This window comes from Thamnophis sirtalis, unplaced genomic scaffold (genome assembly GCF_051295495.1).
Source record: "Thamnophis sirtalis isolate CommonGarterSnake01/CBP01778 unplaced genomic scaffold, rThaSir2_p1.2 scaffold_6, whole genome shotgun sequence".
NCBI lineage: Eukaryota > Metazoa > Chordata > Lepidosauria > Squamata > Natricidae > Thamnophis > Thamnophis sirtalis.
This window is the reverse complement of record NW_028261386.1, coordinates 34,412,071-34,435,888: the sequence shown is the minus strand read 5'-3', so window position 1 is coordinate 34,435,888 and position 23,818 is coordinate 34,412,071. Positions and strand designations below refer to the sequence as shown.

Below are 23,818 nucleotides of genomic sequence, written 5' to 3'. Positions count from 1 at the left end.
TCTCTTGCAGTATCTCTCTGTTATTCAAACAGCTGCCTCCATTCTGGTCCCAAGCAATTAGTGAAAATTTGGCAGTTTCATCACCATAAGAGCCAGTTCATTGTAACTATGCCTTCTGAGAAGAAAAAAGCTTTAGTCTTCTGAACATATCTTTTGCTTTTATGTTATATTATATAATTTGTTTTTAAATTGGATTTTTGTTTAATTTCCAAGAACATATTGGGGAGCTGTTTGTCAGTCAGAATCAGCTGACTCAGCCTGTAATCCATATAAACAAACAAGAAATAAACAAGCTTCAGGAGAAGCTCTGGAGAGCTACACCTAACTATTTTTGGGGGGGGAAGGGGGAACTCTAGGCATCTATTGGGTTCTCCTTATTTACCTCTGGATTAGAGAAAAGGGGTAAGGATTCTCTCTCAACCCCTATGGTTTAGCACATTGTTATGCAACTGAATACAATAATGTCCTTGCTTTCCACACTTTCAATGATTTTCTTTAAAAAAAGTGATGCTTAGTATTAGTGCAAAGATTATCATCTATTTATTTACCTAGTTCAACCTACCAAAATCCTAAGGCTAGATATTTAGACACCACTGAAATCCCAATGTGTAAGATCTATCAAAATTACATTTTTTCACTTGTGTTTAATCTAAATCTGAATTTATGGTGACTGTACTATATATAAATTTTCCCAGAAGTAAGCAACATTAGATTTAGAAAAATATGGAAATTTATTTATCAAACATATACACCATTTCTGCCACTGTTTAATCAACTATGCTAGTTTAGCACAGTTCTGTACTAAACTATTCATAAAGACCAATTATTTTCTCTACATTCCACATTTTGCCTGAGAATAATATACTTTGTTTTAGATGAAATTTAGCGGCAAACAAGAGAACCTCTCAAAGAATCAATTCTTTCTTGTAATTGATACAGAAAAGGGCATTCAACGTTGGAGCGAAATATTGATTCTTTTGGATGTTATCTTCAGTAAGCAAGCCATATTAGGAATTAATTGTTTAATTCCCATGAATCAATTCCCCATTTATGTGTATGGCTTTTCACACCACAATAATCTTGGCAAATCCTTCTAGACTTCATGGACATTACGCTAAATCCTTCAGACCTTTTTCATGAAGTACAAGACCTAAATTTGAGGGTTTTTATAAGAAATTCTAGTACAATTCTAAAAATCTTACTATGTAATTTTAAAATAATTTTTATAAAGTTTAACTACACTAAACACATTCAAAAATATGACAATATTCTCAAACCTGATGCCTTTTAAATATGTTGGCATTCAACAGCCATAATTTCCATTTTTAAAAAGCAATGACACTTTTTAGATTTTGAATAACATTATACCTTGACCTGGTGGATTAGCAGCTGATGGCTTAGGTTGATGAATCCCCATCTGAGGTCTCCTGTCTTCCAGGCAACCTGAATACTTATTTTCCCCTATCTTTAAGCACTGAGTGAAATATTCTACCTACCAGAGTCAGATCACTTAGGCTAAATGTGCAGATCCTTTAGGTCTTCAGCTTCCAGAGTGGATATGGCTTCACTGTAAACTAAATCTGAACCTAAACCTCTCCAGACTATAAAAGGACTGCTTGTGTACACGCCCCTTTTGCAGAAGTCAACGCAGGAACTAATGTTGAAGAACATTATGGTGAGCTTGGCAGGCTGGATTGCTGCCATGGCTTATCTGTGCTGGATTGCTGCCCAAGCGTGTCTGTGCCAGTTTGCTGCCAAGGACCTGTCTGTCTGTTAATTAAATGCCATAACTTATCTTTGGCTCAGAGTGTTTGTTGGTGTGGAACGAGGGGGATCAGAACACTAACTAGTCTAATGTATACCAAAATGTATAATTTAAAATATGTTACAGCATTTTACACAATATATGTATAAAATATATGTGTGTATGCACGTGCACACACACTCACACATACACACACACACACCATGTTTTCCCAAAAATAAGACAGCATCTTATTTTCTTTTGACCCCTGCAATAAGCACTTGGGCCTATTTTCAGGGAGGTTTTATTATTTTTGAGGTGCAGGAGGCGGCAAGCATGGTCACCTCATGGCTGCTGCTGTGTTGTAATATTTTTGGGGAAGGCTTAATTTTGGGAAGGGCTTATTTTAGTGCTTATTATCTGATGTCTTATTTTCATACATACATACATACATACATACATACATACATACATACATACATACATACATATGCTATTTTCACATACAAATCAGTGGTGAGTTCCAGGAGGTACAGCCCGGTACGGCCATACTGGTAATAGCCAAGAGAAGCGGCCACCATACTGGTATGGTGGCTTGTTTGGTCCACCCGCCAGCCCGTATTCCATGGCCATTTATAACGTGAGCGGTCCATTGCACATGTGTGCACAGCATGTGGCACCTGCACGACTTCTGCCGAGCAGCTGGATATCGCAGGGTGGTGGCGTGCGCATGTCTGCGGAGCACACATACCCCTCTAAGATGCCTGGCCCTGTACGCAGCATACTGGCTGCGCTGGGTCTGGAACCCATCACGGATACAAATGTCCTGAAGTAAATGTTCTTTACAAAACATCAGGCAGTGAAGACATTTGTATAAACTTGATCAATATCTGAAACAAACCCTTGTTCTCATTTCTTTGACAGGAAATCTTGTGCAAATTATAAAAACATAATCTGAAATATCAACATTAAAGATCTAATTTAACACTTATGAGAAGGTGGGATATTCCCAGTGCATCTCATTCTGCAAAGAATATAGTTTGATTTCATGTGATAATGAGAGGCCCTTATTTAATTCACTATAATATTTTTGGCATAACTGATGAAAGTAAAAACTAATAAATGAATCTTTCTTGGAAATGAAATGAATGTATGTATGGAGTCAAGAGAGTCTCAACTTGGAAATTTTAAAATGTGGATTCCAAATCCCAGAATTCTTCTATCAGCATGCTGATTAGGGAATTCTGGGAGTTGAAGTCCATATACCTTGAAGTTGCCAAAGTTGAGAAATACAACACTATGATACATTCTGCTATCTTTTGTCCTAACAAAATCTCAGGAACAGCACTACTTTAAAAATGTGTTGCTTGCTTTTAAAACCCTTCCTGTCAGAAACATAACATTATTACCATTAGAATGGACAGTGTTTTTTCAGACTGTAAGAATCTTATTTGTTTTACTTATAGCTGAATTGCATAGAAACTTAAATGGCTGTCTTAAACTGGTAAATCTAGGTTACTAATGCCTATAATTGATTGTAAATGAGTCCTTGATTTGTAAGAAAAATAACAAAAGGTATTTTTTTACAAATGTGAGAGGAAACACTTACAGTAGTGATTGTTTATTGATATATTTTGTTAAAGTCACACACAAAATGATCAGATCATGTGTTGCTTCTTTATGTGAGATTCTGAGGGTAAAATACAGACTATAGGAAAGATATTCAAAACTATCAAAATTTTTGACATCTCATGGCTACATAAGTTAGCTGCACTTTTCCAACTTCCAACTTTTGAAAGACCAATGTGGTCTTTCAAACAGAACATGATTCAAATGCATATAATAAAGAAAAGTGGACACCAAATGGTTATATCAATGAAAACAATACATAGCAATATATTATATACAGTACATTTTGCTTGCAAATACAGATTTGAAAAAGCACCTACAAATTTGTATATGCTAAAAGGAATACACCACACTAAATGGTATAAAATAACAACAAATGAAATTCAGACTGCAAAGATATGAATCTGAGTCAAACAAATTCTGACAATCTAATTCATCCACAGCTTTCAGCATCTGCTGTCAACAGCCACCATTTGCTGAAGAATAGGGATGGGTGAATCTGTCAACATAATTTTCTTTTTCTTTTCAGGTTTATTTTCTGGTTTTATAAAGAATGTCTTGTGAAGAAATATACATATTTTGCAGATGCTTTTTCTAGATTTTTTTAAATATTTGGGTACTTCTTTTCATTGTACCATAAACATACAGTATAACTTTACATTTCCCCTTCAAATACCAATTTTACTTTTGTTGTTTTAAAATCTGAACTATGTTCTCAGTCTGAAAATTGTAAATTTCAGATATTAGGTACAGCCTTAGAGATCCAAATTTGGAAGGGATAACTTTCTCACTCAGTCCTAGGCAGGATGGGAAGGTACATTTTTAAATAAATAAATAAATATATTAAACAGATGAAAAGAGAGATTTTTTTCAAAAATGTAATTAAATATCTACGTCACCTGTCTCACTGAGATATTTATATTGCATTCATGTACAAAAGGGACAAACATACTGTACATAAGATGCAACACTGCTTTCATCACTTTGACAAAAACCTCTGATACTGCTTCAGCCTGTTTCCTAAATCAAATTATGAAAAAGCAATTTCTCTCTATATTTTTTCTCCTTGGAAAACACTTGCCTGCCCTCATTTTTCTACACTAGAGCCTTTTGATTACATCACCAATATTCCAGCCACCTTTCATTGTAGAAGCATTGACAAAGGCCTGATAGTTATAATACATCCAATAAAACCATGAATCATATACAATTCTTGAAAGCTAAAAATAATAAACAGTAAATGGACCTTGACTTTAAAATAAAAATGAATGAGGAACCGTAGCTTCAACAGTGAAGGACAAGACACAAACAATGCAGCAAGATAAGCACAAGCCCCATGATACATGTTAGACAGACCCAAATATGCACACAAGTGCATATATACATAATTAGGTCAGAAGATGGGGGAAGAAGGGGGAAAAATAGAGCACCTCTGCAGAGTATCCAACAACAGTAAGCTACAATTCTTTTAACTGTGAATACATTTGAGACAAGAGCATCATACATACATTGAATCCTCAGGGGAGGCTTATCAAAGGAAATTGTATATTGTAAAAGGGATTCTTCAATACGATATGTTTTATTCATAGACCTAGTGAATTATTCTACATGGCATTTCAGGCTTAGAGCTTAAAACACCAGGTCTTTTGTGAACAAAATGCCTTATAAATGATTGCTCTTTTGAAGTGTGTCAAAGTGTATGTGTTTGCATGTAAAATCATTTGCTTGCCTAGAGTCTTGCCTAGAAGATCATCCCTTCAAGGGGTCCCTCACGATGAGCTACTAAAAGCACAGACTGTCCACTTGAAAATGATGCCACTAACTGGAAATTACTGTGTTTTAAGACTGACCACTCCTGCTTTTGTTATGGTCCTTCAAACACTCTGCCACCTATAAATCAGTCCCTCACTTTATTTCAAAAGATGGATAATGAGACCAGAATAGACTAATTAACATTCTCCTACACACAAAAATAAATAAAAAAATCAGAAACTTTTTTCAACAATTGGAAGAAATCCACACTCTTATTTTGCTATGTACATTTTAACTTGCCATTCTCTGATATGTACTTATAGCAAATAAAAAGAAAAATGGCACAACACCCATATTCCAATGGTTATTAGTTACCACCATTGGAAATCGATCCTAAAGGGCTGAAGTCCTCATGGAACATGACATTTGTTTGTGGCTATATAACATGGACCAATCAATAGGCTAATGAGAAACAGAAGGTATGCCAAATAAGATCAGACCTGCAGTCTGTCAGATTAAATGGCCTTTACTTAACTGTGGTGAGCATCTGATGCTTAAGGAAATATGGAAAGATCCTAAATAATATGATATAAATTTTAAGAGACACTATTCCATCTTTCAATGCATCCTTAGGAGTAGACTGCACATTCCTTGTACATAGAAAACAAACATGGTAAGATAAAACTAGATAGTCTGATTGTTTAGCTGTAGTAAAATATTCATATATCTCCATGAAAGAAAACAAGGTGAATGTTTCATATAAAGTGGTACAATTTTGGCTTACCATTTTATTTATGCTTACAGGTTAAATTGGTCCTAAGTTTAGCTATCCCTGAAACAGTGACAGAAAGTAGGGGACAGGAATAGAGAGGCACACAGCCCACTAGAACCCAATTAGTCTAAATCAATGGTAATTTAGTACACTCTTCCATGCCATCCACAGCAGCAGGTATTTATTTTAAAACTGTGCTCTTTTTCAACCCATAGCTGAAAAAGCTGCCTTTGTACTCCCCAAATGACACCTTTGCCAAAAATCTACAAAGTTTCTAGGTTAAAAGTCATAAGCAACTTGCCCTGATAATTTCTTTCCATTATAATGCAAATGAAGGGAATATAATTGGTCAGACTGCCATCCTTAGTTTAATAATAATAGAAACAACCTTTGCTGAATTTAGAGATTATTCACTCAGGTCAATATGTGCCCGTTACTGCGGTCCTTTATTTTAAGTTTGTGCTTAACTTTCTTTCTGCCATGATTACATCTCATTTTGAAGTAATTTATCCCTACTGAAAGTAAGAAGTGAAGCGAAATATAAACTGGAATGGGCCCTGAGCTGAGCTTGAAGGGACAGGGGAATCTTTCAGAATCATGAACTTCATAACTAGGATAATCAAGTTTTCATCAAGTCATAACTCAGGAGATTAGGAGATTGCTGGTGCATTACTCTCGAAATCAAATCTGATTAACATCTAATTGCAGCACTGTGCCTAGGTATTAATTAGGTGTATTTTTCTAAGAGTCATAAATAGTTATTAAAGAAAAAAAAAGAAAAAAAAGCAGGAATAATTTTAAAATTAGCATAAGCAGAGTGGCACACTTGAATAATAAGCAATGGCAATAATGAATGGACCTTATAAAAAAACAAGAAATAGCCAGCTAATTAACATGTTAATTCCAATACATATCTCCATTCAAGCAACACATATGAGCCTGCAGTTGAAGGTAATGACTGGTCCCCTGGAACTAGCTGTGTGGTATAACTTCCATTTTTGGAAACAGATGGTGTATGTGGCATGGATGTCTCCCTACTCCCTTAATATTATGATGTAGCATTGTCCAGGACATTGCAGAAAATATTAAATTTGAAATGGTATGCAACAGCCAGCTGCTAAGTTAAACCAAGGTAAGAGAAAGGTAGGAGGCTGAGCTGCATCTCAGCCACTGAGCTCTCAGCTGCTGCTTGCAGATGTCTTTTAATAATCATAGTCCAGTTAGTTTTGGCTACTACTACTTGGAAAAGCAGATCATTTTTTTTTTGCAGTGTCCATATTTTAAACCAGAACTACCGTATTTTCACGACCAAAAGCCGCACCGGATTATAAGCCGCAGTATCAATTAACGTTAATTTTTCAAACTTTTTCCACATATAAAGCGCACCGGGTTATAAGCCGCACGTTTCCTGACGCTTCTGGACATCTGTTGCAGTTGCGAGGAGGAGCGGAGAACAGCGCGAAGGTTCTTGGCGCTCCAGGAAGCCCCGAAAGCAGCTGGGGGAGGCGCACGGCTTGGTTTCTCCTCCCTGGACGTCGCAGCAGCAGCCCCAAGTGCACCGATCTCTGTGTTTTTCGCATCGGGGCATGCTCTTGCAGCACACCCCGATGCGAAAAACACTGAGATCGGTGCGCTTGGGGCTGCTGCTGCGACGTCCAGGGAGGAGAAACCAAGCCGTGCGCCTCCCCCAGCTGCTTTCGGGGCTTCCTGGAGCGCCAAGAACCTTCGCGCTGTTCTCCGCACTCTCCTCGGCTCCTCACAACTGCAATAGACGTCCAGAAGCGGCAGGGGCTATCGAGCTGGAAATCCAATCCCCATTAGCCCCAAAAGCCGCTTCTGGACATCTATTGCAGTCACGAGGAGCGGAGGAAAGCGCAAATCTTCTTGGCGCTCCAGGAAGCCCCGAAAGCAGCTGGGAGATCTTTTTCCACATATAAAGCGCACCGGGTTATAAGCCGCACTGCCGGTTTTGGATCAAATTTTAGGATTTTCAGTGCGGCTTATAGTCGTGAAAATACGGTACTTTTGGGGCCAATTCCACCAGTCTCAAAATATTGAACAGGCTACACTGTGCTACCACAGTGGTTAGAGTGCAGTATTGCAGGCTACTTCTGCTGACTGCTCACTGCCTGCAATTTGGCAGTTCAAATCTCACAGGCTCAAGGTTGACTCAGTCTTCCATCCTTTCGAGATTGGTAAAATGAAGACCCAGATTGATGGGGGCAATATGCGTAAACCACTTAGAGATGGCTGTAAAGCACTGTAAAATGGTAAATCAGTAAATGCTATTGCTATTTCTACTTCCTTCTAAAGGCTCATCAAGGCTATTGACTTTCTGAAGTCACCAATAAATACATGTGTATTCATTGAAGATGTTTCCGCTGAAATTATCAGCAAAGTTAAGAGTATCCTGTCTGCAGCAACCTGTGAAACAATTAGCACAGCTTTGTATCAGAAATAGCAGTGCATGGTTTCTAATGGGACCTCCATTTTATTCATTTTATTCCTGCGGAAGGAATCTTTCAGGTATTCTAACTATCCTAAGTTATAAGCCACAAATCCATATATTGATTGGAGCAGCATATAAACTCAATAAAAGAAGTAAAGCAATTCAAGCAATTTCACCTTACAGTTTTTCAACCTGAAGATGGCACTTAATGTGAGTGAACATTCCTCACTGTGACCATTTGGGGCAGGGGGGGGGGAGATCTATTAAATAGAAAGCTCTGGTATAAATAGGATGATTTTCAAACCATCTCAGATTTGTCAATTTTCTACACTTGGGAGATTACATTAATGAAGGAACTTTCCATCATGGGAACACCCCCCCCCCCAACTAATTTTTTAGATAGCATTAGAACTATGTGAACAGGAGAAGTGAAATAGCATTAAGTGACTCAATGCAATTACAATCTTTTCATTGTTTCAATGGAATTTAAATCAAGCTTTTTAAAAATACATTTAAAAGACTACATTATATTAAACAGCAAGCAATTCTGAGATTGGCAATTACAAAAATCAGAGTGCTAATTATATTATTGGTAACAAAAAAAAAGCTTTTCTGCCTACCCATTTCACTTAGTAAATATGATACCATAAATTTTAAATGTCCCTTGAAAACAAACCCTAAACCTGATTATAAAAAAGCACAGCATTGTTAAAATCCTATCCTCTTACACCCCAACTATCAGTATCAGCATTCATAAAGTGCAATGATATTAATAAAATAAATATTTTATTTTCATCATCTTTTGGCATTCTAGATCTTGTTTTCCAAAGTTCTTTTCCATATGTTCTTTTATTTTTGAACAAAATATAGAAAATGTAAAAATCATTTTCTAAGCTGCTGACCTTCAGTTTCTACAATTCCCAGCCATACTGGCCAAAACAATGGTGCTAAGTTGGGGAAAGCAGATATAAGCACACAAATTGAATGTGCTGTATTGAATTCTTTAATATCTATCATTTTTATTGTTTTAAAGCTTGTTGCTTTTCCCATATGACACACATAACTCTTTTCAGAGGTTTTCGTGAGGCCCATTGCAAAATTCGGCATTATCAAACTGCACAGCCATTGTTTTAGACTCAAAAGCGTATATTTGGCAGGAATAGCCAACACTCTGGAAGACAGGCTTAAGATACAGAAGGATATTGACAAACTTGAACATTGGGCACTATCTAATAAAATGAAATTCAATGGTGAAAAGAGTAAGGTTCTACATTTAGGCAAGAAAAACAAAATGCACAGGTACAGGCTAGGTGGTACTTTGCTCACAGTAGTAACTGTGAGAGGGATCTTGGAATCCTAGTGGACAACCATTTAAATATGAGCCAGCAGCGTGTAGCAGCTGCCAAAAAAGCCAACACAGTTCTAAACAGTGGGATAGAATCAAGATCACGTGAAGTGTTAATACCACTTTATAATGCCTTGGTAAGGCCACACTTGGAATACTGCATTCAGTTTTGGTCACCACAATGTAAAAAAGATGTGGAGACTCTAGAAAGAGTGCAGAGAAGAGCAACAAAGATGATTAGGGGACTGGAGGCTAAAACATATGAAGAACTGTTGCAGGAACTGGATATGCCTAATTTAATGAAAAGAAGGACTAGGGGTGACATGATAGCAGTGTTCCAATATCTCAGGGGTTGCCACAAAGAAGAGGGAGTCAAACTATTCTCTGAGGCACCTGAGGGTAGAACAAGAAGCAATGTGTGGAAACTAATCAAGTCGAGAAGCAACTTAGAACTGAGGAGAAATTTCCTGAGAGTTAGAACAATTAATCAGTGGAATAGCGTGCCTCCAGAAGTTGTGAACGCTCCAATACTGGAAGTCTTTAAGATGATGTTGGATAGCCATTTGTCTGAAATTGTATAGAGTTTCCTGCCTAGGCAGGGGTTGGACTAGAAGACCGCCAAGGTCCCTTCTGACTCTGTTATTGTATTGTATTGCATTGCATTGCATTGCATTGCATTGTATTGTATTTGGTAGCTTTCTTTGTTTATTTATTTCTCCCAGATCTAAGCAATTAGACATTGGAAAATAGCACACAGAATGCTGTAAAGGAACTAGTCCAGGGAGCGCAAATATAGCAGTACTTGGCAACTGCACATTCCCCTGACACTATTCTGTACAAGAGTTATCCCCAGATGAACATAGAGACTTATACAGATGTGCACAAAATGTTTGCAATTTAAACCTCACTTTCAGTTGAACTAATGCCTTTCTTGGAGAAAGGGAGGACTTTCTCCAATTCCTTTCTATTATACTTATAGACATATACGCTATAATCCATGTGAGAATTGAACAGAAATGAAGCCAGCAGTCTTACTGGAATGGACCCAAATTATTTTAAAAAGTGAAATTTATTCTGGAGCAGAAGTGGGCACAGCAGTTCAGTTTACAAATCCAGATTAATAAATTATTTTTGTGCTAATTTAAGAATTATCTAATTGCACAGTCCCAGAAATGTTTTTTAGTATACAGTATACACCCTATCCAGAAAAGTTTGAACATCAAACCATCACATCCAGGAACCACCTATGCTACGTATCACACCACTCCTCTTATCAGATTCTGGTTGATTCCTGTATTATCGTTCTCTTCTGTTTACTGAGAGCAATATACATAGATACAGATACAAATGTAAGCATCACAGCAGATGGCAGCATTTAATTGACCTCAGCTGATTTTGAGAAAAGATAAGAAGGTTTGAATCTAGTTAGTGATTGCTGAAGTGACCATTAGGAATTTCTAGGGCTGCAGGCTAACCTGGATAGTGAAAAAATTCCAGAAAAAGGCAAGCATAAATTATTTCTAGAATGTTGCCACAAAAACTGTACAGATGTGCCAATATAAATGTCAGTAATTTAATCTCAGTCAAAGGAATCTTCATTTTATAGATATTCAAACATACATGGCAACCATTTCTAAACACTTTAAGGGTATTATGTGGGGCAAAGCAATAATGATGAGGATCTATTTTTAGCTTTAAACATAGTTATGCAAGGATTATGTAGTTCAGGAATAATGAACAACTCTGAGATTTCTTAATACACCTCAGTTCAGAAGTAATGCCCACAGGCCTCAGAATGCCCTATACTTTATGGCCCACATTTGCATATGCAAGATGGGAGGCTATACAAACTGAATGAATGAATGAGTGAGTGAGTGAGTGAGTGAATCTCAAGTGAACATCAATACTGATCATCCAAGAATTATCTTCATAAGAAAAAAAAGTTCATTCTGAAATGCAGATATCAGTCAAAACTCTAATGAAGTTATAAGTCACAGCCCCGAGGTATCATGTGGACTGCAACTACAACATAGCATAAACTATGCAGTCTATTAAGGTTGCATTCTTTTTATTTACTTGTTTGTTTGTTTGTATCTCACCTTTATTATTTTTACAAATAATTTACCCTGTGAGGTATGTTGGCATGATACAATTTTTTAAGTAATTCAGGAAATCATAGAAGTTAAGCACATGCATGTGTATCCTACAATCAAATGGTCTATATACATATATTAAGTAGAGTCACACCTATTGTGGTACTAGCCCTTAGAGATTGTGATCTGTGTGATCACACATGCCTGAGGACTAAGAAAGTCCTTTGGAACATGTGGAAACTCAAATTTAGACCCTGTTTTGCAACTCATTAAAGTAGTCACATCTTTTTTTCTCATCTACCTCAGTGGAAACACATAGTTATGCCATATAAATAATTTTCTGCATTGGAAGGGAATTTCCAACCTTACATTCTATAATTCTATGGTTCTTACCATTTGAATACAAAACACTGTGGACATTTAAGGTCAATGTAGATCATCCAACTGTAATTTAGCATCATCATTTACATTATTTTAACAATGACAGCACTCTTAGTATCTGTATGAATATTACATATCACACAGTGCAGAGGTGGTATTCAGCAGGTTTTGATCATTTCTGGAAAATCAGTAGTGGAAATTTTGAGTAGTTCAGAGAACTGGTAAATACCATCTCTGACTTGCCCCACCACATCTATTCTCTGCCTCCCAAGTCCCAACTAATCAGGAGGAAATGGAGATTTTACAGTATCCTTCCCCTGCCATGCCCACCAAGTCATGCACACAGAACCGGTAGTAAAAAATTTTAAATTCCACCACTGACACACTGCCATCTTGCACATGGCAGCCACACTCTGAGATACAATTCTGGTTGTTAGAACAGGAACATAGAGAATATAAGATGGAAATAGAGCACCTGACTGCAGAGGGCTTTAGTTTTCAATGATTTTTGAATGCACAATTAAGAAAAATATAAAGGGCAGAAGATAAAGTAGTTAAAGTGCAGTAGAAGAAAGAATTTGAAGCTGAACTATATACAATAATGAATATATAATTTCTAAAATGTATGAAATTTTATTGCCTATTTGAAATGGAAAAAGAATAAATAAAAGATGCATGATAAAATGGGCTCAGAGCTTTGGACTTGAAATGAGAAAAACAAAAGTTTTTATTTATGAGTTTGATGATTAGACTGAGTAGCTTATGGAAAGAAGGAAATTATGCTATAATCATAGAGAAAGAGGGTAAGTTTTTAAAAATATCTATAAGGATATCTAGATCAGTGGTAGTCAACCTGGTCCTTACCGCCCACTTGTGGGCGTTCCAGCTTTCATGGTGGGCGGTAGGGGTTTTGTCCAATACTGAAGCACTTTCCTTTTTTTAATTTAATTGACTTCCCTACTTTATAAATCACCATTACTGTGGAACCGGTGGGCGGTTATAAAATTTTACTACTAACAGAGATACAAAAGTGGGCGGTAGGTATAAAAAGGTTGACTATCCCTGATCTAGATGATCAGCAACCACTTTTTTTAGAATTTTTCTTTTTTATTTTCTGTTTCTATTCCTATGTTTCTTCTTCACTTTCTTGTTAGTTTTCATTCTTTCATTCAAAACTTGCACTGATTTCAATTCTGTTGAAAAACTTCTTTAAATATTTTTTTAAAAGACATATAATTCTAAGATGCAGCCTAATATTCCAAACACTTGACAGTGCCTTAAAGCAGCAGCAAAGCTGGCTGGGGAATTCTGGGAGTTGAAGTCCACCAGGCTTAAAGTTGCCAAAGTTGGAGACCTCTGCCTTAAAGAACAGTGTGTTTCAATTCCCCATTTTTAGTGACAATTAATCTGGGAAGGCTCTTTACATAAATCAATGTAAATATTAATGCAAATGGTGAAGTCAGAATCAAACAGCAATTTTCTACCAGTTTGTTGTGACAAGGAGTATATGTCATCACTGTATTTGGATATGGGCACAACATCTAACAGAATATGAACGGAAAGGGGAGAAGGAAAAGAATGAAAAAGAGAAGGAAAAAGAAAAGGAGAAGAAACAACAGGAACAATGAACCACTACTGAGCTGCTGCAAAAAGACTGCACAAACTAACCATAAACAACAGTGACAGAGTAGCAACAACAGTGCAGTATAATATCTACAAGAAGTACTATTTGCCTGCAGGAAAGATCTAGTGGGACCACAAAATAGAGAAAGTAATAGAAAATGAAGAAGCTAAAGTGTTCTGGGACTTTAGAATTCAAACAGACAAGCACCTGCCACAGAACACCCCAGCCTTGACAATTATCGATAAGAAAGACAAAAAACTGTGAATTTGGATGTTGCAGTACCTAGAGACAGCAGAAGAGAAGAGAAAGAGCTGGAGAAAAATCACAAAATATAAAGACCTGGAAATAGAATGATTGTGGCAAAAAGAAAGCAAAGGTAGTACCAACAATAATAGGTGGCTTGGATGCAATTCCAAAACATCTGGAACACCATCAGCACTGAATGACCATAAGTCAATTCTTAAAGGCAGCTTTATTTAGAACAGCTTACATCCTGCAACATTACCTTTTATATTATTAAAAAAGAACATCTGCCTATTCCAGATCCTTGGAAAGTATTTGATATAAATGCAATAAACCTAACCTAAAACCATAGGTGGAGAACAACAAATCCAATCTAAATATCTGACTGTCTATGAAATTAATTATAATAACAACAAGGACGACAACATTGGCTATGCCAGGTCTTTAGGAAAGACTCAACAGGTGGATAAAAATGCCAAATACAGTCTGAACATCTGGCTGACTGCGACAAACTATAATAAAGGCATACTTCCAAGGAATAGCGTTCATGATTCAAGACAGTGGCCAAGAAATCTAGAAACATCTTAAGGATAATTCTTTGCTTTGCTGTTAGATTATTTTGTTTTTAGCATTTCCATTCTTTTTGTTTTGCTGTCATTATTACTAAGTGTATGATAATGTTGCACAACTCTTTTGTTGACTTGGCTTTAAAAACTGCATCACATTAGTTTTGTTTTGTTTTTAAAAACAAAATGCTTGTAAAATCTGTTCCTAAAAGGCAGCATTAAAATGATTTAAGAGGAGCGTTACTGTTCCTTAAGGTTGCTGAACAAATATAATGCAATGCCAATACTGACAGCATTACAATATCAAAAATAAATGAGTAAATAAGATAAGGTACTAACAGGGAAAAGTTTGGGATATAAAAGAGCAGATCACACATAACTTAGCTAGATGGGATGAGGCGATTTAGAAATAATATCACTGAACATTTTCCGAGGTGACAGTGTATATTGCTAATAGATCAATAACTAATTTCTTGCCAGAGGAGTTATTTCTTCTTCAGTGAAGTAGCAAGGTTGCTGTTAAATCTGGCTCAAACTTAATGTATTAACAAAGCTGAGATTAATGTAAACTCTAAAATGCTCAGTTGCCCTACTTAAGTTTATCTCAACTGATCATTTATTTATTATGCCATAAAAATCCAGACACTTTCCATGCTGATTGCTACTTGTTTGCTCTAAGGCAACTTGAAATTACCCTACTAGACCTTTCAGGGTGCCAACTGTTTTCTATTCAAAATTTATCACCTCATGGTAATGATAGGATCAGTCAGCTCTTGTCAGGATTAACAACATATCCAACCAAATAGGACCATTACAATTCCTCTGACAGATTCTTTTGCAAATTTGCTAATACTAATACATCTTTTCCTGACATTCATACCACTGAGCTACAATATATTACTGTAGTTGAGACCAATGATGTGGACAGCTCTAACAACGGCTAGTTTGGATATTCAAATTTGTGCATTACTCCTAGCCCATGCATCCGCTTTGGAATATACAATATTCCAATTCAACTCAAAATGAAATTGGTCTTAACTCTTTATGGGCCAGATACTCCAAAAACCACACTATTCAGGACACGAGCTTCTCCACATTCCTTTTTAGACATAATAAGGAAAGTAGAAAAGTCTTTCAAACACATCACAGTCTTCTGGGGTTTTGTATGCTTTCAGGGAACTTGAGGTCTAGCATTTCTAACTATGGTACCTGAATTCCACAGGATACATTACACTTGCATAGAAATTTCAACCATACACTGCAACTTTCCTGTTTTTTCTTCTATTCAATTGTGTCCAGTTCTCAAGAGACTAGACTCCTGTACTCCTCTTGGCAAGGTTTTTCAGAAGTGTTTTGCCACTTTTTCCTTCCTAGGGCTAAGACAACGTGACTAGCCCATAGCCCATAGCTACCGTGACTAGCCCATAGCCCATAGCTACCGAAATGGCTTTGTATCTAAGATAGGATTAGAAATCATGGTCCCTGGTTTCTAGCCTGATGCTTTAATCAAGCTGGTTCACTCTACAATATTTAAGTTACCCGATATTGTTACTTGATTGCATTTGCCACCTAGGAGCTGACTGTTTATAGACATAAACTTTATATAGACAAGTATAATGAAAAAATGGGACTCATTTACACAAAAAACAATGGGTTAAAATATATTAATTATGCAAGAGAAACATATATTTATTATTATTATTATTGTTGTTGTTGCTATTATTATTATTATTATTATTATTATTATTATTATTATTATTATTATTATTATACATTGAATGAGTATATGTAAAAGTGATTTTTTTACTGCTGGAATGATTGTTTTATACTACAGATTTTTTCTTTGTCATATTTCTTTCACTTTTTTATTAATTAAAAAGCTACACAAAATAATAATTAAAAAGTTACACCTATTGTTTCCATGTTAGATTTGGTGTCATATGGTACAATTGTGAGATTTTTAGTGTGCACTTGGCACACAAAACGATGAAAAGAGATTACATTGTTTCCAGCATGCCAAAAACATAATTATATACCATATTCACAATTTAATATATAGCTTCATATCTCATACATAATTGCAATAGGTCAAAGAAAATCCTATTTTATGAAAACAATTCATAACCAAATCTGCAGCCTTTTAAAATTATACTGAAGTCGGCTCATTCAAAATGCTTTAAACTCTTGTATAATTTGCTATTAAGCAACAGGGCTAGTTTCTTAATGCCAACATCTCTTCCAAAACTGAGACTGAATTATGGAAATCATTGAATTGCTTTGGAAAAATATTATTCAATGATAGAAGATCAATTTCAGAAAAGGACAATACTGTAATAGCCATTGCAAAAGCTAAAATCGAAGCTTTCAGACAAATAGTAGCATTGCATTTTGCTGACGGTACTTACGATGTGCAGCTCTAAATAATCACCAAGCCCAGTCGAGCTATCCACACGGACCAAGATGGCTTCTTTTTGAACTGTGCTAAACCCTATGGCCAGTCTATCTGCTCGGGTGCTGGGCCGATCATTGGGAGGCCAGGTATATGTAATCTGTCCACCACCTTTGCTAAATATGTATGTTGTTCCCGCTGTAAGAAAGAAAACAAATTAATTAGTGGGTCCGCTCTAAAAAAGAAACAAGGTGCCATATATGTTAATGCATTTGGTTTTCTAATGCCTTTACAAGCCTTTTAAAATATAATTCTCACCCTCTCAGAACCCCCTCTCCATTTTTTGCCTGCTTTTCTATACATATTTCTTTATACACAGGCTGAAATCCTATATTCATTGACCTGGGAATATTCTGTGTAGAACTGAGAGGCAATATGGTATTTTTAAAGGACTTTGATATTAGTCCTATTTAGGCAAATACTGTGATGTAAGAGGGCATGTACAACTATTGTCCCCCAAGACTCACAAACCTCTATTTGTGTATAGATGTCTAGGTCTATAAATGTCTAGAATCCATATGCCGTCTGTAAGAGCATTTGATTGAATTTATTCACCGGCCTCCATACAATGTGAACTCTACCCCAAAACAAGAAAATGCATTAAGGATTTTCAAGATCATGTGTGTATAATCCACTTCCAAAGCTGAACACACAATGCTGGAATTAGAACTTGTTCAGGTATTCCAGTTGCTATCACACTAGTAATCCATGGTATGCTGTCTGAATTACTGCTCGTAATTTATCACTCCCCACAGTCTTACTAGTGGGTACTTGTTTTTTTACAATTTTTTACTTTATTGCAGTCTGTTCAATTGGCACTAATATTCCTTAAATTTCAAAGCTCTGAGATTATTTGGGTTTTTTTCTGATCATTTTTCATGTTCAGATTTTTTAAATCATTATCCAGATGTATGATGGGTTGGGGAGTAATTCTACTTACTGTATAACCTTGTATTATCAGAATTAAAGAACTAATTCCCATATGCATACATATTAAATGAGATCTTATCACTGGGAAATAAAGATGTGAATTTACCCAAAGATTTTAAAATTAAAAGAACAGCTTTGGTCAGTAGATGCCAAATAGCTTTAAAAATTGTTTTATTGTCTCTAACAATACTGCAGTATTTAGTTTGCCTTTGTATTTCCTACTGAATTTTTAAAACTCACAGAAAAATTCATAGAAACATATGCTCACAATGTCTTCATGTTTACCATATTGTACAGAGGTTTTCTGTGCATTATTTTTAATAATGCAAATTACTCAAGAAGCAATTTTAATACAGTTCTTTTAAATTGTCTGTAAATGTCCTTGATAAAAAAAAATTTAAAATGCAAATCCCTCCACATAAGTTGTTTTCATAGAAAACTGTATTGCTATTTGTACACTATTTTCAGGAGGACAATCTTTTTAGTCCACTTTATGCAAATTTTTGATCAAACCTCCCCCCCCAAACAAAAAAAAAAACTCAAAAAGATTTTACTTGACAATAACATTTGTCTTCCTCTGAAGTTAGTGGAGTACAATATCTAACTTTGCTGTCAGTGAAATTTGAGGGGACATTGTTTTATATTCCTATACAAAAAATACATATATGAATAACTCACATTCAAGTCCTTTGCAATTTTTAAAAATTATGCAGTTGAAGTAAACAAGATCACATTGCTGTCAGGTAATTTCTAATTCCATTCAATATATCCAATCATATATTCATTCATACATTGTAAATTTATCTATATGTTTAAAGCAGGTTTAAAATGACCATTAATTAGGGTCACTTTAGTTGTATTCAAACATACAAACCTTACTCCCTGCTTATACCCAATAGACCCTCCAAAAAAAAAATTAGTCTCTGAAGGACCAAAAAAAAGTCTTTTTTTTTTCCTGAGCAAGTAAATAAATCAGAACATAGTTTGAACTAAGTATAAAGGAAATGAAAATCCAGAGGGGTTCCCCCAGAATAATGTAAATGTTTATAATTAACTACAGAAATATCTGGTGTAATTGAGACAACAAACAGCTGAGCTACCTCTCTTACTGTCTCCCCTTAGGGAAGGAGTTGAGAGGTAAAAAAAAAGAAGTTCAATGTTTAGCTAAGAATTTGGGAGAATAGTAACTGACTCATTTTTCTCAGTGATTTACCATAGAACACTACCCCGCCCTCAAAAAAAGGGGTGGGGGGAAGGAAGCAGAAAGATGGCAGGATCCTGCCTGAGGGAAAAACTGCACATTATGCAGAAAGCACAGCATACAACTATATCTTCATTAGTGCTGCGCAATTCAACTGCTAATGGGACCACAGGCAATGAGGATAAGGAGGTTTATTTCTTTCTGTGACTGGGATGAAATCACCCTTATATCCATACACCCAAATATACCAGCACAGCTATGAGATTAAATTAGCCCTTGTTGGTAATTAAACAAAAATAACAAGCAGCTGCACACCACGCATTCAGCATAACAAGCTGCTCAAACCCATGTTCTTCACAATCAGTTCTTGTCTTACTTGTTTTTAAATGGAAACCATGCAACTGCAATGCCAGCATATTGCGCTTAACAATCTGAGTCCTCGTTTTACCAACTTCAGAAGGATGGAAGGCTTAGAATCAAACTCTTGGCTACGGGCAGAGTTAGCCTGCAATTTTTAACCACTTCCCCACCACAACATGTAGTACATTTGTATCCACTCCTTAAGTTTCTTAAGATTCTTCTATTTGAAAATAATAAAACACAGCCAATGTTTCTGCCAGAGTTCAAAGCAAGGGGCATTAAATGTTTAGAATAACACTTAACTGCATAGTTTTCAGACATTCTTAAAACAGCCTTAACTACTACTGGTCACTTTGCAGCTGATTGAGCCACATACATTTCTAAATAGTACCCTCGGTGAGTACAGTGATAATACAGTGATGTATTTGACTAAATTGAAGGTATGAATAGTTACATTTAAGAGTTGTTGAACTTTATGCCAGACCAAAAGCTCTAGCTTGCTTCACACTTAACAAATCAGATTTTTAAAAATATGTTTTTTTTTCTAGGCCTTTTAATCCTTGCTTGTTAGGGCTGGCACAAATTCAGACATGTTGATTTCCATATGATTTTAAATAAAATAATGGATGGTGCTATCCAGAGGGAACCAAATAGGAGAAATCTTATTCATAAGTAAGTCAGAATTTTTTTACCATTTTGGCTCACTCTATCATTTGAATTCCCCAATTGTCTGATGTTTTAGAGTCAACCAGGGGAATGTATCAAAACTTTCCATATCCATAATTCAAAGCAGTTTACTGGGAACGTCAAAGGAAACTGTATAACAGCAAGTGAAATTTTGGGCTTTATAGATCAGTTTATTTGACTCTGGTACAAGATATTTTCATCCTTTGCTAATATTATAATTACCTTTAGAATTATTTGGCGACATTAGGAATAGAATCAAATAGCATTAGAAATGTATCTTTACAATAGTACTATAAGATGATGAAAATTATGATGGGTTAAAACAACAGTTTGATGACCAAGCCTTGCAATTATGACCATCACAACTGGTGAGCACTTCAGCATTATTTGAGGGCTTCCCAACCAGCTTGGGATGAACAGAGTTAATGGAGAAGCCAGTAGTAAAATTACAAGTCAGGGTCACAAGATGTTTCACTTAACAATTGCAGGTGACACAGTGATGAATAGGAAAGAAATGAACTCTCTAAGCAAGGACTACCTGTATTTGACTGCAATCTTAAACAAGATTCTATTTTGCTATGTTCCACCTTATTAGTCTAAGTGGGGTCACAACATATGCAGCTGCATTAGGCTCAACAAAAGATGGTTTTGAGTGGACAGGTCTTCCCCTAGGAAGTCAGACCTCTGTACAGGATAGATTTAATGGGTTGACTGATTTAATGCAGCAACAACTTAGCCAATGTACAAATCAAGTGAATGGAGTTATTATCCTAAGTAGGATTTTATTATGTGCTAATTTTTGTTATGTAATATGAAAATCCTAGATGTAACATTCCTTTTTACTTCAGGTTCTATGGGCATTCATTATGAAAACATAATTTTAAACATCTTATTTTACAGGAATTATTCTGAAATATTAGTCTAGAGCTGTGTAAAGGATCCAAACCTGGTATTGCATTGGCTCCAAAATTCTTCACATTGGATTTACCTATGAGCCAGGATGTCAACTGTGAAATAAGAAATTACTTATTACATATTCCAGCACTAATCTTTTTTATTCTGGTAAGTCACTTGAGGACAGCGGGTTAAAAAAAAAACCCTGAAGATATAAATATGAGTTGTCAAGTCTTCCTCTTTTCTGTTGAATGTCAGGAGCTCTTTTTCCGAAGTGTCATAACAAATGTACTATAAGTTCTTTGCTTCCCTTATGGACCACAGTGCAAAATCAATTCAGGTCAGTCACTTGACAGTCAAGCTGTCTCTCTCAAACCACTAAGGAGCCTAAAAGCCTAAGGAATATGGTAGTATCATTAAAAATCTTATTGAAACGTATATACATTTGTGAGATACAGGTCACAATAACTTCCTGTAATTAGCCCCGCCCCCTTGTGTTTAGTTGGCCCCACAACACGCTTACTCATAGTTCTGACTTAATTAACAGGATTGTCTGATCAGGACTTGTAAACATAAATTTGAATTGAGGTGATATTAGAATCCAAGTTTTCCCAATTCATGATCTATCTAGTGTGAATCCACTCTCTTCTTTCCAATTACATTTGGTTGCAAAAGGATAGCTTCTATGGGGTTAAGTTGGGGGTGACTCCACAAGTGATTTGCAGTACCCACATTTTGTTTGGAGAAGACTTAGACTTAGAATAACTTTATTATCACTTTAAATGTATACCAACCAGCATACATTAAAATGAAATTTTATTGCATATAGCTATCAAAAGATCACCACCTCCAACATACATTACATAAACATGACTAAATACATATATACATACATACAAAATTATGTATATATCCACAAACCTACATATATTATATGACACAGTGAGACAGTCCAGTCTAATCTGAATGTATACATGTACATGGCGAGAAAAATGAATCTTGCAAGTTTGCCAGACAGATGGCATAGGGAACAAAGCTGTTATAGAATCTGGTAGTCCTGCTAGAAATGCTTCGAAACCTCCTCCCAGAGGAGAACAACAGAAACAGACTGTAAAGTGGGTGTGTGGAGTCTCTAACAATGTTTTGAGCTCTAACCACATAGCACTTATAAACTTTAAGCTTTTTATAATCTTTTCAGCTGTCATTACTACTCTCTGTATGGACTTTCTATCTGAAGCACTGCTGCCACCAAACCAAATCAAACAGTGATGCAGTTTGTTAAAACATTCTCAATTGCACCTCTGTAAAAAGTGGCCAGGACAGAAGGAGAAAGATGTGCTCTCCTCATCCAATGCAGGAAATGCAGATGCTGGTTTGCACACATCACTAAGGATGACGTGTGAAGAGACCAATTCAGATTGTTAGTTAGCTGCATTCCCAGATACTTAATACTGTTGACCACCTTGATACTAAGTGGAATGTGAGTATGCTGGCTCTTTCTAAAATCTACAATAATCTCCTTTGTTTTATTAACCTTGAGAACCGAGTTACTTTTATCACACCTGAAGAAGGGTTTAGGTTCGTCCAGTTAGAGTTTTGAAATAAGACTCTCTACTTACCCTACGGAACAGAACTTAACCTTCTGTTCCCTGAAATTTGGCAGGGACTACCTTCCTAGTCTTCTGTAAAGCTTTTAACACCTGAATTTTCCTTTAAGGAATGGGATAAGATGAGGTGATTGCACATTAAAAGTTTGACTTGGCACCAGGTTGTTGTTTTTGATGTCTATAATGTGTTTTAAGAAGGCTTTATATTTTTTGGATTTTTTTATTTTATTTTATTGGGTTTGTATGCCGCCCTATTCCTGAGGGACTCAGGGCGACTCACAATAAAAAAAGGGGAAGGGATACAAAAAAGAATAAAAAATAAATATAACAAACAATAATTTAAAATTATAACAGCCGTAACCTCGAATGGGGCTGGATGGCTCAACAGCCCCAGGCTTGCCGGAACATCCAGGTCTTAACTGCTTTGTGGAAGGCCAGGAGGGTAGTAAGGGTCCGGATCTCCATGGGGAGATCGTTCCAGAGGGCCGGAGCAGCCACAGAGAAGGCCCTCCCCCGAGGAGTCACCAGCCGACATTGGCCGGCAGATGGAATTCGGAGGAGGCCTAGTCTGTGGGATCTAATAGGTCTTTGGGAGGTGACTGGCAGGAGGCGGTCTCTCAAGTACCCAGGTCTGATACCATGTACGGCTTTAAAAGTAACGACTAGCACCTTGAAGCGTGTCCAGAGACCAATAGGCAGCCAGTGCAGCTCGCGGAGGATAGGTGTAACGTGGGTGTACCGAAGTGCACCCACAATCGCTCATGCAGCTGCATTCTGGACAAGCTGAAGTCTTCAAACACTCTTCAAGGGCAGCCCCATGTAGAGCGCGTTACAGTAGTCCAATCTTGCGGTGATGAGGGCATGAGTGACTATCCGAAGGGCTTCCCAGTCCAGGTAGGGTCGCAATTGGTGCACCAGGCGAACCTGGGCAAAGGCCCTCCTGGTCACAGCCAACAAATGATGTTCTAGAGTCAGCTGCAGATCCAGGAGGACCCCCAAATTGTGAACCCTCTCTGAGGGGCGTATAATTTCACCCCCCAGGCTGAGAGATGGAATAACTGGACCATCTTTGGGAGGGAGCATCAATAGTCA

General features: G+C 36.5%; 1 protein-coding gene across 19 annotated transcripts in view; it reads right to left on the bottom strand.

Moving 5' to 3' along the window:
- NRXN1 (neurexin 1) overlaps window positions 1-23,818 on the bottom strand; it is an 828,007-nt gene that overhangs the window by 207,251 nt on the left and 596,938 nt on the right. For all 19 annotated transcript variants that reach the window (XM_087717540.1, XM_087717541.1, XM_087717547.1 and 16 more), the window contains one exon: window positions 17,004-17,185. In XM_087717540.1, the coding sequence (XP_087573666.1) occupies window positions 17,004-17,185 (182 nt within the window). The remainder of the gene's footprint in view (window positions 1-17,003; window positions 17,186-23,818) is intronic.